Here is a 19290-nt window from a genome sequence, read left to right on the forward strand (position 1 = left end):
TTTAGTTGTCCAATTAATTTCTTTCTATTTTTAGTAGAGACGGGGTCTCGCTCTTGCTCAGGCTGGTCTCGAACTCCTGAGTTCAAACAATCTGCCCGCCTCAGCCTCCCAGAGAGCGAGGATTACAGGCGTGAGCCACCACGCCCGGCCAGATTATGAGTTTTGTTTTGGATACAATGAGTTTAAGGTACTTGTGAGATATCCAAGTGAGATGTGAAAAGCAAACTAGATTGGGTCTGAAGTTCATGGAAGAAGTCTGGGCTGGAGATAATAATTTTACATACAGGTGGTACCTGAAGTCACGAGAATGAATGAAATTCCTAGAGAAAGAACATAGAATAAGAGAACTTAGCCTTGAAGAAATTCAACCTTTTAAGGTGGGAAGGAAGAGAAGGAACCAGTAGCGGGAAACTGTGTGTCACAGCAACCAAGAGAAGAGCAGTTCAGGAAAAAGGATGCAATCATTAGAAATCACTGGATGTGTTCAAGAGGAATGACAACAAGTCAGAAATGGCTGGGGGCTGGAGAGGGCAGTGCTACGCCAAGTGGCTTCTAGGATATCTTGCAACTTTGAAAAGTTGAGACTTGACCCAAAAACTCTATGAAGGAAAATTGGCTGGTGTTTTCATTGACACAGATGAGCCTTAAGAGCACACGTAATGCAGCATCAGGACAAATAACTGTACCTCCCATCTTCAGTGAGACACTGGGCTTTGTGCAGGTCCAACACAAGTGCTGTAGAAGCATCAGTATAATTATGCCCAAGGACATGACTAGGGGGCTGAAATATTATGTTCAGGAAATGAAGGAGCTAAGAGAATGTACTTCAGAGACCACACAATGACACAGCTGAGAATTCTGTGCAGTATAAATGTACTAAAGGTACACTAAACCTAAGTATTTGCCTATTTCAGGAACTGAGCAAAACAAATCAGGAAAAGAAGCACAGAGAACACTACCAATATCACCACCCTGAAATCCAACCCTGGGACCTTTGATTTCTTTCTCGAACAAACAAACAAAAAACTAAAAAGTACAGGCTATGTAGAACAGACTTCTAAGTCTACCATATGTGAAAAACAACTGTACAGAGTATATAATAAAGAAACCTCATGAAAACAAATTTCACAAAAGACATTTCCAATATACATTATTTTTCTTCTGTTTTTCCAGAATCAAAAAGGCAAGTATTCATCAGTAAGAGGAACTAGAAGGACTATTAAAACTCTGCAAGTCTTCTAAATGAGCAAAAAAATTAAAACAAAAAGTCATACCATTTCAATTTGCCTTCGGTTTGACCCAGTCTTACAAGAAGAGCAAGAGGATTAAACGAACAGTGTTTACAGTGGAGTTTGGCCTGTAGGCATGGTAAAGGGGTAGGTGAATAAGGGTGTGCCCACTGAGAGAGGAAGTAAGGGCAACACCTTGCATTCTTGGAAGTGGAGGTGTAATTGACTCAACTGTGGGGGCAAGACTAACATGCAGGTAAGTGTGGCAAAAGCCTGAAGTCAGTCTGACCTGGCTCTCTGCTCCAAGCAAATCTAGCATTCCTATTCTCTTACAACTCAACAATAAAAAGACGACCCAATTAAAAAATGAGCAAAGGACTTGAGCAGATATGTCTCTAAAGAAGATATATTAATGGCCAATAAGCACATGAAAAGCTGTTCAACATCATTAGCAACTACAGAAATGCAAATAAAAACCATAATGAGAGACTACTTTACACACACTACAATATCTATAATCAAAACGTAAAATAACAATTGTTGGCAAAGATGTGGAGAAAATGGAACCCTCATATATTGCTGGTGGGAATGAAACGGTGCAGCTGCTGTGGAAAATAGTTTGGCAATTACTCGAGAAATTAAAACATAAAAATTATCATACGACCCAGCAATTTCACTCCAAGGTATGTATCCAAGAGAAATGAAAACAGCTGTTCAAACAAAAACTTGTAAATGTTCATAACAGCATTATTCACAATAGCCAAAAAGTGAAACAACCCAAAGGTCCATCAACTGATGAATGGATAAACAAAATGTGGTATATCCATACAATGGAATATATTCTTCAAACATAAAAAGGAAAGAGTACTCATACATGCTACAACATGAATTAACCCTGAAAACATTAAGCAAAAGAGGCCAGAAACAAAAAGCCACACATTTTTGTGGTCCATTTATATGAACAGGGAAATCTACAGCGACAGAAAACAGAGCAATGGCTGCCAGGTTCTTGGGGAGGAAGGGAACTGACAGTGACAGCTTAATGGGTAAGGGGTTTCTTTTTGGGGTGATGAAAATGTTCTAGAATCAGACAGTGGTGATGGTTATGCAAGATTGTGAATTTTATGGTATGTGAATTTTACCTCAATTTTTTAAAAAAGAATTCCTACCTTCTCAAAATGCTGCACCACAGGGCGAAAGACAGGACATTAAAGCTCTGTGTTGAAAACAGGCATGGCAAGACAAGTTCCTAACAAATTATTTTCACCAGCAAATCGGTCTGTACTCCACCCAAAGACTTAGAGCAATACATACACAAACTGGCCAGGGTAAAATAAACTGACATACTAATTTCTCAAAGTGAACTTAAATGTTGTAAGCAGAAGCATTAAGCATTTAGATTAATGAGTTAATAAGGTACTCTGGGAGAGCCAGTGGACAAACAAGGGTAAGGAAACTTTTATGTGATCACATTACCACTTTCCAATCGAGTAACGTATTTATACAACTAAAAAAATAGAGATATGGTACCGGAAACCCATAAAAGGACCTGGAGCCAGTGAAAACAAGCACTAGCTCAGAGCTATGGCAAGCACAGATACATGACTCATGGGCACCTCCTCGGCTGATGTGTATGGGTCAGCAGAGGGCAGAATTGGAGAACCACGAATATACTCCAATATCAAAGGGCTATTTATAAAGCTTTCCAAAAACCTTGGCTGTCTTTTCACTAAGAAAGAGAGAGGAAATTCATAGTCGTACCTCTCAATATCACGCAAGAAAGCACTGTTCTCTAACTCTTAACTAAACTTTTAAGACACAAAGCAGCCCAGGACCTTTATTCCCAGCACTGGCTGTTCTGAGGGGGACTGAGAGGTCAGATCCACACCACTCAGTGACACTTCTCCATCCACGGGGACACAGGGTTTAGACCATGATGAAATTGCTCTACAGACCAACCGTCACAGCTGCCACTTGTCCCCAACTCCACACCCACCAAGTTACCATGGAACTGGTGTAAACAGAATGGAGTTTAATATGCTAATAGCTCTGATCTAATAGCTGACATAACACCAATTAAATTTATAATGACACTGGAGTAATAAAAGAGTCCTTGGCATACTTCTCTCTGCAAACATGATTCAAGGGGTGGTTTTCACTTTGCCCTTTCTTCAATTTCCAGATGCCAGGCCACTTAGAAACCACTTATCTCTTTACTCAGAGCCGGTATAAACTCTGGAGTTTATCATTTTATAAGAAAATGACCACAAATAGAAGGTCCAGCTACTTGGGGTATACAACCATGGCATAAGAACCCCCATTTCTTTCAGAGCAAAAGTGAATGACAGAGTGGCTGGAGTCTAGAACCTGGAATCCCGGGTTACCACTTTGATCTCCCTCTTTTTCTCTGACAGATTCTGGCTCTGGCTCTGTGAAGAACACATGATCTCCATTCCTAAAACACAGGCAGAGGCCGCCAAGCTCATGACATGGCTTCGCCACAGACTCCATGGCTATCAAGAAATAAAAGCAGCAGATCTGACTGACCTGCTGGCACTTACATCCTCGAGCCCATCAACTAGCCCTCCCACTAGCCATGTTTATGCTTCACACCAAAGGAGTCATCAGCCACATTTACATGGTGTATACTGAAGCTATCAACAGTGGGTCCTTTAAATAAAATACGGAAAGGTTCATGTTCTTATGGAATGCCCCATAGCAGTTAGAATGAATGAATATTTACTGTGCAGCTGGAGCTCGAAATGAGAAAAGCAAGTTGTTGAAAAATATGAACATGGTATCACTTGCTGAATATAAGATGCTTACAAACCATGGAATGGAAAGATACAGATCAAATCCTTGGTAGCTGTTACTTCTGGAGAACTGAAATGAGATTGGGGTGGGTGTTATAAAAAAGACTCAAATTTCATTCATTTTATTTTTGTAAAAAAAAAAGTAAATATAGAATGCTACCATTTGTTAATTCTGGGTGATAAATCAGCTTTAATTTTTTAATTTTTCCCAAATTTAAAAAAATACCTTCTGAAGCAGGTATCACCAGTCTGGGGAAACAAATATCTTTTATAAGCACTTGGTGGCAATATGCTCAATCAGTAAATAGCTGCTGAACATCCACCATAGGCAAATAATAAAATCCTGCACTTAGCGTTTACTACGTGCCAGGCACAGTATTAAATGATTTACATGTTTTATGTTACAAGGCAGGCACTTTTCTTAAGTAAGAAATGCTTATCTTCCTCACCTCCAGTTTTCATTAGCTATAGTCCTGGCCTCCTCAGTCTAGTCTGGGGAAGACTAGTGGCTTTTCTGATTGGCTTGTTTGGGAGGAAAAAACTATGGCTCAGCCCATTCTGCCCTCCCAGGAACTGCTTGCTTGCAGAAGGTACACATTTTCCTCAGAAGTGACAGATAGGCTCTGCCTGACTGCAGAGAGACAAGTGGTTGCCCTGCACTTTCAGAGATTTGTTGGGTGAGTTCATTTAACATGTACGCCTAACTCTAGGTCAGTACTGGACACCCATTACTGCTGCACGCACACCTAGGCCACATCCTTCAATCTAATCTCTATCAGTATTCAAGGTAAAATGTATAAAAGGGTGAAATTTTTATATCCATCTGCCCAACTTTCAATTGGTTCCATTCTTGGGCAGGAGATAAAAGTTATTTACTGTGTCTCCCTCCATCCCAACACTGCCGTTTGTTGCCATTTTACATACAAGCGTATTTAAGCTTAGAAACACTAAGTATGTAATTTACCCAAGATGGTAGTAAGTGGCAGAGTCAGAGTTCAAATTCATCTTTTTATGATTTCAGAATTCATTTTCCTAATTCTCATGCCAATGCATTATGCTACACATAGAGCAAAGACAAGCAGTATCTATTACTTGCTAAGAATCTTCAAGATGAACTAGAAAAATATCCTAAAAGTTGAAGCTTTTCTTAGTACATCCTTGGGTCTCAAAAAAGGTAGGAAAGTGTGTGTGCATATGTGTGAGGGAATAGTGAAGGTACTAGTTACCATAAAATCCCTTTAGGGACCTTTCAGCCTTCAAAACTAGTTCAAAACTAGCAGGCATGTTTGCCTTTGCCCATGTAAGTACCCACCTCCCTCAAATTTTACTCAAGATAGCACAGATACATGGCAGATTTCTTATCTCCTGTACTCTAAATGGTCTGTGTTCAGCCTCTCCCTCGCAGTGTGGTCCCACAGAGTGCTCAACTCTGAGCCTAACCTGATGTCAGCCTCTACCTTCTGCAATCCCTCCCAGGGGGAACAAACCTGCTTCCCTCTGCCCACCAGGCCTGCCCAGCTCCAGAGTCAGTGCTGGTAAGGGAAGGTCACAAAGCACTTGCAACTCGGGTCTAACACAAGTGACAGGCCCTGCTGTCGCAGCAAAGCCATGGGCCTAGACAACCCACGAAAAAGTAGTTCCCTAACCATGGAGGGAATTGGTCCCGACCCTGCAGCTTGGCCCCTTCTCAGCGAGGCCTGTGCCTGTGGGTATTCCCTCAGCTCTCTGGTCTCCCAACACACACTGTCCACACCTCTGTGAAGTGCGTTACATACACCCTGCTACAGTGACCCAGGGCTTAATCCACGAACCCTGTCCCTTCTCTAGCTATCCTTTTCCCTTAGTGGACCTAATCCAGATCTATGACTTGAAATGCCATCTATAAATTGACAATTTATAGAGAATTCTCCATTTTATTTCACTAGCCTAGAGTTCTAGATTCATCTATTCAACTGTCTATTCAATACCTCTACTTGTGTGTCTAATAGTATCTCAAAGGTAACATGACCCAAACCAGTCTTTCAATTTGCTTTTACAATTAGTTTTGAAACCTGAAAACTGACTAGGAAACACTAATCTCTACAGCAGCAATCAGCAATAGCACATTTGCTCCTATAAACATATGGAATGTCTGCAGCAGGACAATCTCTGTGGAGCCCAGCACACATGGAATGCTGAGTACAGACCACACTGAATGAATAGCATGGACACCGGGACTAGCTACTTGCCCAGAACAAGCAGTACTTAGACAAAATGAGAAGAAGCAATGCTGACTTCATTCACTTCCAGGCGTGGGGAACCTGTGGCCTTTTGATTTCAAGATTGTTCTTTTTTAAGCACCAAAGAAGGCAAGAAAATCTTCATCTCTCTCTACTGCACTCCGTTTAATAAAAGAAGTTGTTCTGTAAAATTTGGATTCAATCAAAAGGCCACAGGTTCCCCAACACAGGCTTAGACCCTTCCAGCCTCATTTCTCACTCCAACACTCTACTGCAGCTACCCCGCCACTTTCAGACTTCTGTTCATACTATCTTTGGTTTGAAATGCCCTCTTCCCGCCCCAGCCCCATCTAGCAAAATTCTAACTGACCTTCAAAGCCCAGGTGAAATGTGCCCTCTCCCATGAACCCATCCCAGATCTCTCCAACAGGAGAATCAGTGATTTACATGGGAGGAAGAGGATATGATTCCTTAATCAGCGGTCCAAAACTTCAGGGTTTTTTGACTCCTCTTTCACTCCTACACCCAATCACCTTGGCTCCACCTTAAAATATATTCAGAGTTTGACCACCTCTCAGCTGCCACCATCCTGGTCCAAGCTGCCATCATTTCTCACCTGGATAATCAACAGCCTTTCATTAAACCAGGGAGTGAGGCAGGTTGGTGACTTAAGAAGTGTCTAAATATGCATTCCCAAAGCTCGCAGCATCTAACTGCTTGGATCTCAAAGCTCTAGGTAAGTACCAGGATCTTCATTAATGTAGACTTCCCAAGACATCTCCACAGCGCCTCCCCACCCCAGCCCAGCCCCCAGAATCTCTTAATAAAAACAATCCATTTTTTTCCTTCAGTGCTAAAGTGGTCAGGTTCAGATACCTCCACCACCAGCACTGAGAAAGGAATTGCACAAAGGAAAGGATTTGGGATGAAACTTCAGAATACAAAAATCAATACACAACTTCAGAATATAAAAATCACTAAGTCCTCAGGTGAGTCAACACAGAACACCAGAAATATAACAACATTTGCTCCTAGTTTTCACACACTCCACTCTAGCAAATACACAGCAGGGGATAGGAAAGACATTTAAATCCTTCCTTCAGTGATCTTCAACAGCTTTACAAACAAGTACTAGATTGCTGTCTCTACAGAGAGTTGTTTCTATTCTTGGGAAGAAGTTAAGGCACAGAGACGTCAAGAGCCAAATCAAAGCAGAGCTCTAGGCTGGCAGCGTGGGTCAGAATTACATGCAAGTGTGCTGGAGTCACACGTGTGGTTAATTTTATCAAACAACCTGACACTCCGAGAACACTGAGGTTAGGGGAGAGTACTAAATAGAAAGATTTCTTTATTCACACACCAACTCCCCCATTTTCAAACCACCATGCTCCTCTCACTCTTTCTTACAGGCTAACTGCACATTTCCAAGATCAAAAGCCACATTAAAAGACCAGCAGAAGCCCACAATTGCCTGGAGCATGCTCTTTGAGCCCCTAGGCTCTGGCTCCACACAGAACATGAATGTGGGTACATGAGTTCTATGGGGTTTGGGAAAAGGGAGAGCTCAAACAATGCTCTTGTCAGCACTTTAAACAAAAAATCCATTCAATGAGAATGGCACCATGTTCCTTTTGCCCTTTCTCCCTAGGAACCAAATTAAACAGATTACAGACAGTGGCAAGAGCTGGCCTTAGAACCACCTCCCCCTTATTTGTTATTTTTAGCAATTTAGTCCGACAACGCCTGACAACTAAACATGCCTAGAATAGCTAAAGGGAGGTGGGATTATCAGATACTACCAGCAAAAAAAACACTAGTCATCACTTCCTCCAATCCTAAGAAAGAATCATTTTCCATGTCTTTATAGCATCACAGAGTTTGAGCCTTTAGAGTTTCATATAAAAACAGAGTACATATAAAACATTAGCGGAAACTGATAACCTTTCCCAACCTGGAGTATTGTTCCACCCTCACATGTTTTCTTAAAAACAAAAGCAGAAACAGATGAACTAAATTGTTTTACACAAAAGTTAGGAGTACAATGCATTTGTGTACATTCTGGAAAAATTCCCTCACAAGATGATTATGTACCAAAAGAATGGCTTCATGAACAATAATGGACTTTAGATAGTTTTATTATGCTGATGGCAGGTGGGAGATTTATTTGAAAGCAAGACAAAGTGAGATGGGAGAAACTCTCCCAATTAGTCATTCTATTTATAAATAATATAGCAAAAATCATTTGAAAAATGAATAAAATGGTAAAATTAAAATGGTAAAGCCCTAAGAGAGTAGTATAATTGCATCAGATTAACTAAAATTCATAAAAACATATTTTATAAAATAAGGTACAATTTATTAAAATGTTCATGAACACTCAAGGAATCTAACATTTCCTGAACACAGGGACACGCATGTCACTGTTGTAAGCATCGTGTAAAAATGATGTCAATTTATGTATGCGGAGTTAATAAACTATCCCGCTCTACCCAAAGGTATATAACTCTAGGTTTGGGCGCGGTGGCTCAAGCCTGGATTCCTAGCACTTTGGGAGGGCGGGGTGGGAGAATTACTTGAGGTCAGGAGTTCAAGACCAGCCTGAGCAACAGTGAGACCCGGTCTCCACAAATAAATAGATAAATTAGCCGGGTGTGGTGACATGAGCCTGCAGTCCCAGCTACTCAGGAGGCTGAGGCAGGAGGATGGCTTGAGCCCAGGAGTTTGAGGTTGCAGTGACTATGATCATGCCACCGCACTCTAGCCTGGGTGACAAAGTGAGGCCCCGTCTTCAAAACAAAAAAAGTGTGTATCTCTAAAACGGGATGCCTAATATAAACTACCTTTAAGCCATCACGTGCACACCTCTGTGACATAAGTGACTAGTACAAAGATACCAAAGGAGATGTCATCACCTTGTATGACATATTAGATGGCAAAGCTGTACGTAGACAAGTAACCTTTATTTTAGCTTCAAAAATAGGATTTGTTTTTTAAAAATTAAGATAATGATGTGGGCACGAAAGGAAATTGTTTTGTTTTGCTTCCTTCCATCTTTTCAAAGGGGCATTTTTGCTTTCTAAAGTGGCAATTCAGAAGACCAAGGTTATGATGATAATCTCAATATAGGTGATTCGAGCGACCAACCCTAAAGATCATTAATCCAATATTCTCATTTTACAGATGGAGAAACTGAGGCTTAGAATACAGCAAGGGCTAGAACGAAGAACTCCTAAATCAACATAAGGCTTTTAAATTAGGAATTTAGGGTAATGAATGCTCTACTGTAAATCAAGTATACTTGGAAATCTCTATTTAAGGTTCAAATGTCAGCCTTTTGGATCTCGTTCTTTTGAGCTGACATGTGTAGTATGCTCATTAAGACAGGTGTGGCCTTCCCCACATTGAGTACTGAACAACTCACTTTTTCTGGCCAGTATCTATTACTACAGGTTAGAGGACATCTGTGATATGAGAACAGAGACTGATCAGAGTCAGAATCTAGGATAAGGAAAAGTACACTAACACAGCAGAGAGGTATGCAATAACGTGAAAGAAAATCCAAAGTCTAACTCATTAAAAGAAGTCTTTCTCTAGGCAGTTTGAAAATGATTTAAGAAAGTCTCAGGTGTAGGAGGGAGGAGGCTAAGGACATATACTTATGGTTAGACAGAAAAGTAAAGCATATAACAAGAAAGGCTGAGGTCAACAACTCTCTAAAGCATTCAAAGGAATAGTCTAGTGTAGGCATAAATAAGTACTCCAAGGAGGGAAACAAGGCACCGTGGGAATGTATCCAAGAAGAAAAGAATAACTGAATCAAGATGCAAAAGGCTGAACCCTGGGCTAATTGGAATGCAAATCCAATTATCTTAAAATCTTTTATCCTAATCATACAATGAAGATGCACCATCAGGGAACAGATCAAATCAAGGGTGTGTGTATCTTAAATATCTGTAATATATATTTTATAGAACAATAAGAAAGGTTATCTAGGTAAAAGGACCAATCTATGTGAACTGCTTACATTTAAGTTCTCGCCAGACCTACAGTATTTCTATGGAGGAAATGAAATACATCACAAATACTTTACATTTGGGCAAATTTTAGCACTTGGATCATAACATATACACTGATCAAGGCACTGATAATATTAATAATAAAGACTGCTCAAACAGGAAAAAAAAAGCATAGATAGGCTTTTTCAGACCCATGCCTACTTTTATCTGAAAGGCACAAAGGAAGAATCTCCAGCTTCATTAAACCCTAAGACATAAGACACCAGGGTATACAGACTATATATAGTTTACTATAAACTCTGGGGTTTCCAACCATCGGTCTCTTTTAGGCTTAAGGTTTTTTTTGTTTTTTTTGAGACAGGGTCTTGTTCTGTCACCCTGGGTAGAGTACAGTGGAGTCATCATAGCTCACTGCAACCTCAAACTCCTGGGCTCCAGTGATCCTCCTGCTTCAGGCTCCCAAGGAGCTGGGACTACAGGGACATGCCACCACACCCAGCTAATTTTTTCTATTTTTGGTAGAGACAGGGGTCTCACTCTTGCTTAGCCTGGTCTCGATCTCCTGGCCTCAAGCAATCCTCTCGCCTTGGGCCTCCCACAGTGCTAGGATTATAGGCATGAGCCACCCAGCCAGGCCTAGAGTTAAGTCTTAAATAACTGAAAAGTATTTTAAAACAAATACCTATTTTTATAAAGGTTGAGCATGCAAATTAACTCTATAAAGAGAGAAGTAGTCATATCTGAAATCCCAGTGTATGCAAGAATAAGAGACATCAATTCCCAAGACTCTCCAAAGTCAAAACAACATAGAAAGATTAATTTGGCAACTTGCGTTTGTTTTCAAAATTAAAAAAAAACACACACACACACATTCATAAGTGCCTAGCCATCTAGCTACTGCTGAAGGTGGGAAATCATCAAGCTAATTTTTTTTTTTTTTTTTTTTTTTTTTTTTTAAGATTCAGGGTCTCACTGTCATCCAGGCTGTAGTGCAGTGTTGTGATCACAGCTCACTGCAGTCTTGAACTCCCTGAACTCCTGGGCTCAAGCGATCTTTCGCCATCAGCCTCACAAGTAGCTAGGACCACAGGCATGCACCACCACACTTGGCTAATTTTTCTTATTTTTTGTAGGGTCTCACTATGTTGCCCAGGCTGGTCTCGAACTCCTGGCCTCAAGCAATACTCCTGCCTTGGCCGCCCAAAATGCTTGGATTATGGATGTGAGCCACCATGCCCCGGCCAAGCTAATTTTTAGAGTAGAAACATTTTATACTTCTTTCTAGGACTCAAACTCTCCTGGGGTGAGGGTAGAGGGTAGACTCTGAAAAACATTTCCCCTCAACAAGAGGCTAAGATAAACTATACAAATACCCTATGAGAACATCTTGACTTGTTAAGGCTAAAAATGGACTGTCTGGATAGATAAATCGTAGTACTTCTGTAGGATGGGCAACCATATAGCAATGAAAACAAATCACAATCTCAGATTATAACATGGATGTTCTTCACAAACAATGCTGAGCAAAAGAAGCAAGGCAAAAAAAAGAGTGATTTTGTTCAAAAACAGAGTAAACTAAAGTATACGGTGTCCCAAAAGTCACCATACATAGGGAAAATGGGAAATTATAGCTAAATGTACCTTTATTTACAAAATATTCATTACAAAATTTTACAAATTTTTTTCCTTTGTATGGCGACTACAAAATTTTATAATGAACCATTAGGCCCACTTCCTGTTTAATGTTTAAAAAAACATTCTATCACTGGCTCTGCTCTCGCCTGCCCTCCTTTCTTCACTGACAACACAAGTAAGAATCAGTGCCTATCATATAGTAGAGGACACCACGTAGTTGACATCACCTCCAAAGAGGGGCTCCTTTCATATACACAGCAGTACCAGCTCAAAAATGAAGTACTTAGGGCAAAACTGGACATCTGTCCAAGTGCCTACCGGTCGCCACCCATGCTATGGAAAAAATGATCCTCGCCAGGCAGAGTAAAATGTCATCCACCACAGGAATCCTCCAAAGCATGTTCTCATCAGAGGACCAGAACTAAGCCAACTGCAGAATGTCACAGGCACCTCCTATCCAGTTCTCTCACCACTATTCTTCCCACTGTTTCAGGAACCACTGTCTGACCAAAATTGTCTTTTTTATGGAAGAGCCAGGATTTTAAGAGTCAGTACTTTTACATAGTTTTTTCGATCTTACTTATAGCATAGGCTGGAGAGTTATTTCAACAACCCTGGGATTGTAACACTCTGCGTCAGGAGTGGCACACTAAGCAGGCCAGAATGTCCTGGGTTTCCTTATTCTCATTCTGTCATTGCTGAGCTAACCAGGGTGGTGGAAGGGGGTGTAACCATGCCAGAGATAGAGGGAAAAGAAAGTGGTTAACCAGTATATACAGGTGCCTAAAATATAACAGAGACTGTAGAGTGAAGGCAGTTGGACCTGAAGTAGTAACCGTTCGGCCCCACCTGGAACAAAGAAGAGAACATAAGGGAATCATGGCCAAAATGTGTTCAAATATATCACTGAAAGTTTATCGTTACCTCAAGGGTTCCCAAGAGTTGAGATTCATAAAGTCAGGAGCTGAGCTCCAGATCATTTGAATGCTGAACCTAAGTTTTCCCAACTGCAAAAGAGACCTGTAAGTATTATCCCCTCCTTACCTAGAAAAAAGGGAGCAAAAATATAGAAATGTATTTTCTACTCTATAAAACAGCGGTCCCCAACCTTTTTGGCACCAGGGACCAATTTTATGGAAAACGATTTTTCCAAAGACCGGGGTGGGGGTGAGGGGATGGTTTCGAGATGATTCAAGCACACTACATTTCTTGTGCAGTCAAACCTGCCTGCTAATGATGATCTGTATTTGTAGCCACTCCCCAGCACTAGCATCACCGCCTCAGCTCCACCTCAGATCATCAGGCATTAGATTCTCATAAGGAGCAGGCAACCTAGATCCCTCGCAAGCGCAGTTTACAGTAGGGTTTGCACTCCTGTGAGAATCTAATGCTGCCACTGATCTGACAGGAGGTGGAGCTTATGCGGTGATGCAAGTGATGGGGAGTGGCTGTAAATACAGATGAAGCTTCTCTCACTTGCCTACCAGCTCACCTCCTGCCCCGAGGCCCAGTTCCTAACAGGCCACAGACCGGTACCAGTCTTCAGCCCAGGGGTTGGGGACCCCAGCTTTAGAACATACAGATCTCTTCAATCTATCAAAAGTTTTAACTCAACTTTAATGGGAACAGAATTTTGTCAAAAGAAACTTGTACCTTCTCTTTGTAGCAATGTTACACATTATAAAAAGAAAATTCTTTTATAAACACAGTGAGACTCATAAGAGTCATAATTGCAAATGCCAATTATATTCAAGTTATTTTCTTTAATTACACTTTGTACTTTTCTAATAACAACATATACGGTATTATGCACTCAGTGCCTTCTTCAAAAAGTTATTTATCAAGATGAGGCATGTCTGATCTCCCTTCTCAAGACTAGTAACTCAGTTTTATGGCATCCCCTTGGCGAAGAAGGGGCCCATTCAGTCAGCCAGTGGAGAGAAGCCTTAAGATTGTATTTTAATTGATAATATTCTGTTTGATACTTTTCCCCTCAACAATAGGCCTTACACTTTCATATTGTTTGTGAAAACATTTTATAATGATATATATTCCTTTGAAATTAAAACAAATGAGAAAAAAGTTATTTATCATCAGTATTTTTAAAAAATAGAGCATTTCCTCAAATAATGACATAAATAAGATGGCTACTCTAGCATACTAAAGCCACCATTTTGTGTCATATCATGAATAGGATCAGAATCATTGGTATACTAATCACCAACAAGATGAAATGGTGGTATTCCCTCCCAGAACTTGCTCCATTATCTTTATAAAGATATAAGCTACATAACTCTATCATGTTGTGAGCCTATTGTGAAAATACTTCCCAATTAATCTCATTAAAGTGATTATGATCCAAAGAATAATCCAACATAGGTGTTTTAAAATGTAAAAAAAAGTTTTAAGAAGAAAAAGACACTAAAACTATCCTCCAACCATCAAGATAGTGGTTATCTATCCCCTTCCAGTAGGGAATATGACTCCCCATCAAGAGAACATGAGGCACACCTGTAACCCTAGCACTCTGGGAGGCTAAGGTGGGAGGATCACCTGAGCTCAGGAGTTCCACACCAGCCCGAGCAAGAGCAAGACCTCCTCTCTACTAAAGACAGAAAGAATTAGCGTGATGCAGTGGCATGTACCTGTAGTCCCAGCTACTCCGGAGGCATACATAGTGGACCAAACTAGTAAAACAAGTAACAGCTTTGATCAAAAACTCTACCAATGACCCAGACCAAAAAGAATCTTACACTTTCAGAGATAAAACTTAGTAAATGAAAATAGTCTGGCCTTTGTAGGTAGGGTAATGTATAAATTGTGCATCCTCAACTTAATTGCAAGGTATCTGAGGATAGAAATTAATGGTGATGATAATTATAGAGGATTAAGATGAAACAGATTAGACTGGCAAGAAATACTAGGGTTCAGAAGAGACTGTAGATTTGAACGGAGGAGCAATTACTAGGAGGCCTTCGGAAAAACCATGCAGAGCTATGAATCTGTATCAAGCTTCCCAAATAATAAATTATATTTAGGGTTACTCAACTGGTAATAGTTTATATTCCCAATTCTCACATTGTGCTAAGAAGCTAATAGAATAATCACGGAGCACAAGAAAGAAGTACCTAACTTAAGACTGAGGAATCAGAAAATGTTTCTCAGGGAAGCAGCCCTATACTAAGATCTAAGGACTGGAGCTGGTAAAGGTAGGAGGGAACTACTTTTCAAAAATCTAACAGAAACAAAGAAAGAACAGGAAGTTCCAAAAACTGAGAATATTTCCACATGGCTGAAGCATGCAATATAAGGCAGAGGAAATGAGAGAGATGAGAGAAATAAACAGTAATAATTTCATAAAGAGCCCTGAAGGTATGTTAAAAAGTTTGAACTTTACCCTAAGAACAATGATAGGTTTTACACAGGGGAGTAATATGACCAGATTTAACATCTTATTAATAGAAAAGTCACTCTAACTTAAATATGTTAAAAGGATTAGAAGGGGGAAGGCTGGAGATAAGCAAATCAGTTAACATGCTCCTGCAGATGGTGGTGGGAAGAATTCCAGAAGAAAATACCATTAATGAACAAAATACAGAAGAAGTAATATTCAGAGATAAAAAATTTTCCAGAATTGAGAAAATAAACGAATCCTCAGATTCAAGAAACTCAACAAATGTCAACTAAGATTAAGAAAAAAATAAAAAGAATAAACCTACACCTAAACACATCCCGAAGAAACTATAAAAAGCATGAAAGACAAAGACTATTAAGAGCAGCTAGAGAGAAAAGACAAATTAACAATTGCACTAACAGATGACTTCTTAACAGCAATAATGGAAGCCAGAAGTCAGTGGAATGCTATCTTTAAAATAATTGAGAAATTCCTAAGAATATAAAGCAAAATAAAACATATGCTCTAAACTGTGTATATAGTAATGAGTACTTACCCACCCAGATGGTAGTCTCTAAATGCCACTGCCCACTAAAGTGACAGACTAAGGAGAAATTGATAAATATGACCATAGAGGACAATTTATTACATCTCTCTCAGTAACTAACTGAATAAGCAGAAGAAAAATCAGTAAGAAACACTTAAAATCTGAACACCACAATTAACAGTATGTGTGTACATGAGTACACATGTCGGTTCATGCACATGCCTACATTTCAGGCTGAAGTAACAAAACTGTCAAGGTGTGGCAGTGGAAAAGTATAGAATTGCTACAGGGAAGAGAAAGGTGGTTAAAATACGTGTTAGGGAAGTATTAGAGAGTATACAAAATGCAGAGATATGGTTCATGCAATAATTAAATGTCGAGGTGATAGGAAACTACAACAGTGAAAGAAATGGAAAATAAGAAATAAACTATAGGGCCGGGCATGGTGGCTCAGGCCTGTAGTCCTAACACTCTGGGAGGCCGAGGCGGGAGGATCGCTTGAGCTCAGGAGTTTCAGACCAGCCTGAGCAAAAGTAAGTCCCCATCTCTACTAAAAATAGAAAGAAAGAAAAAAAAATTAGCCAGGCAACTAAAAATAGAAAAAATTAGTTGGGCATGGTGGCTCATGCCTGTAGTCCCAGCTAATGGAGAGGCTGATGCAGGAGGATAGCTTGAGCCCAGGAGTTTGAGGTTGCTGTGAACTATGATGATGCCATGGCACTCTAGCCCAGGCAACGAGCAAGACTCTGTCTCAAAAAAAAAAAAAAAAAAAAAAAAAAAGAAAGAAAAAAGAAATCAATATAAACTACATTTATATTACTAAACCAGAAAGATAAACTGTCAAATGGAAGCCAGGTGTGGTGGCAATATAACAAGACCCTGTCTCAAAAAAAAAAAACAAACTGTCAAATGATGAAAAACAACATATACAGCATACTTTCTCTATAAAGAAAAAAGGCTCAGTATATGTGCGTATGAATATGTTTATATAAACACAGAAGTTTAGAATGATACACGTCAAACTGCAGAGGTGACAGGTAACATTTGGAAGTGTTTGGGGAAAAGAAAGCTATCTTTTTATTATTTGCTTTAATCATTTGTTTATTTGGTTTGACTGTTTTCCTTATTTATAGTGCATTTGTGTTGCTTTTATAATATAAATGACATGTAAAGTAAAGATTAAAAAGAAAAAAGACAAAATAACTTCCTAATAGATAAAATATTCTACCAGTATTTGAGAGACTCCACAAAAGGAAACTTTTAGAAAATAAATTTCTTAATACTCACGAGAACTGAGCAGTATCCTAAAATCATCACCTGCAGCAATTTTACCGTGATAATTTTCTAATCATAAAAGTTAATGCATGCTTATTAAAATTTATTCAACGCAGAGATTATAAGAAAAAATCATTTTACCCTATGTCCCATCTAATTTCCTTAGGGTAATCACTGTTAACACTTTAATATATATCCTTATGTATCATTTTCAATGTTCACACACAGATCTTGATTTTTTGTCTGTTTTCATAAAAAGAATTTTATACACAATACTTTGCATCTTGTTACTTATTCATCAGGACAATTTTTAGATATATTTACCCACAGTTGCAAAAACATATTTTTTTGTTTTATCTACGTGAAATGGTTTTATTTAGGTTTTTAAAGATACTTTTGTTTCTTCTGAGTGAAAACACAAGATATAAAAGTCACTGTAGAACAGCTGGGCTGATGAAAACGATAAAATAGGACCCAGCAACAACCTGGTTACCGCGGGCTAACAGTTTTTTCTTTACTGGGTTTTTTGCTTTTTATTTGCTTTTTTGTCTTATTTTTACAATACATTTTCCCTAAGCTACAAATCTATTATCAAGTTTGTTTAAATCATCAGTAGTCAAACAAAAATAAGCCTAAGTAACCTAAGATACTACATGCTTCCGAGCCAGGCCAAGTCAGTGTCCCTGAGAAATCCCCAGAAGGCTACGTGGGCTATCTCCCCAATTCAGCAGAGGGCTGAGTCAGATTCTGAACCACTGGCCTCAAATAGTACTCACAGAAATTACACAGTGACCTATGAAGTCAACATCTCCACCTGCATCTCAGGAAATCTTGGTCCCTAAGAGATAATAACCAGTTTCTGTCCAATCTAACTTTTACTATATATAGGATGGGCCTTTCACCAAAGCCCAAGAAGAATATCCCACTAACGGTCTTCTTGTATAAGGAAATTATAATAATAAAATCCAATTATCCTAAGATTTACTACCTTACTCTTGCCTGTCATCTTTTTCCCTAATTTAAAAAAAAAAATCTGTTTTCCTCACTGGAGCACTATCCTTCAGACAGTTAATTAGTTATAGCTTACTACTTCATCCTTATCTAGAACCTAATCTAGGTTAAAGAAATTATAATGTGTAAAAGAGACTACACTAAGATCCTCTAACAACTATTATCATTACTCACCCTCTTGTGCATCCACCAAAATCCACCATACATATGTGTTGTTTAAATACACACTGTACTTTTGTTTCTGTTTTGTTTTAAAGAATAGACATGCTCAGTCAAAGGCAAGAGACAAAATACATTTAGGTTAACAGCATCCCATCTTCAAATTGCCTACAGTTCCAACTACCCTTTTTTTTCTCTCTCTTCAGTCTCATACACTGCCAGGAATATGACTGCTTCATGGCTCTAACATAATTAGAAAAAATAAAAATAACGTGACATGACCTTGGCAGGCATACATTTTCATTTAATATGACACAATGAGAGTATTACTTTTCCCAAAAGTTAACTTTTATCGCCAATATTCACTAAAAACTTACTTCTAATTCTTTTATTTTGTCTTCTGCTATTCTCTGTTTCTCTAACAGCTGATTGTGAATTACCTCCTTGGATTGAAGAATAAACCTAAGAAACAAAAGAAAGTTGAAAATTAAGCCATATGACCATTGTATTCATCAAAATCAATAGCTTTATACCACAAATATTAAACTAAGAAAACTAAAAGGACCTCCCAATTCAGGACAAACAAAATGCACTGTTATGTTAATATGACAAACTCAGGAAACCACCATATGTTTTAAACCTTCCTGGCTGAAAAGAAATGATGGCTTAAAAGTAGATTCCACTTGGCCGGGCGCGGTGGCTCACACCTGTAATCCTAGCACTCTGGAAGGCCAAGGCAGGCGGATTGTTTGAGCTCAGGAGTTCGAGACCAGCCTGGGCAAGAGCGAGACACCGTCTCTACCAAAAATAGAAAGAAATTAATTGGACAGCTAAAAATATATACAAAAAATTAACCGGGCATGGTGGCGCATTCCTGTAGTCCCAGCTACTTGGGAGGCTGAGGCAGTAGGATTGCTTGAGTCCAGGAGTTTGAGGTTTCTGTGAGCTAGGCTGATGCCACGGCACTCACTCTAGCCAGGGCAACAAAGTGA

General features: G+C 39.4%; 1 protein-coding gene across 1 annotated transcript in view; it reads right to left on the reverse strand.

Moving 5' to 3' along the window:
- The window catches only part of PFDN1 (prefoldin subunit 1), a 59897-nt gene that overhangs the window by 14079 nt on the left and 26528 nt on the right, over window positions 1-19290 (reverse strand). Inside the window, exon 3 of the mRNA XM_012646388.1 lies at window positions 18676-18760. Within this exon, the coding sequence (XP_012501842.1) occupies window positions 18676-18760 (85 nt within the window). The remainder of the gene's footprint in view (window positions 1-18675; window positions 18761-19290) is intronic.

Source organism: Propithecus coquereli, unplaced genomic scaffold, assembly GCF_000956105.1.
Source record: "Propithecus coquereli isolate 6110/MARCELLA unplaced genomic scaffold, Pcoq_1.0 Scaffold242, whole genome shotgun sequence".
NCBI classification, from domain to species: domain Eukaryota; kingdom Metazoa; phylum Chordata; class Mammalia; order Primates; family Indriidae; genus Propithecus; species Propithecus coquereli.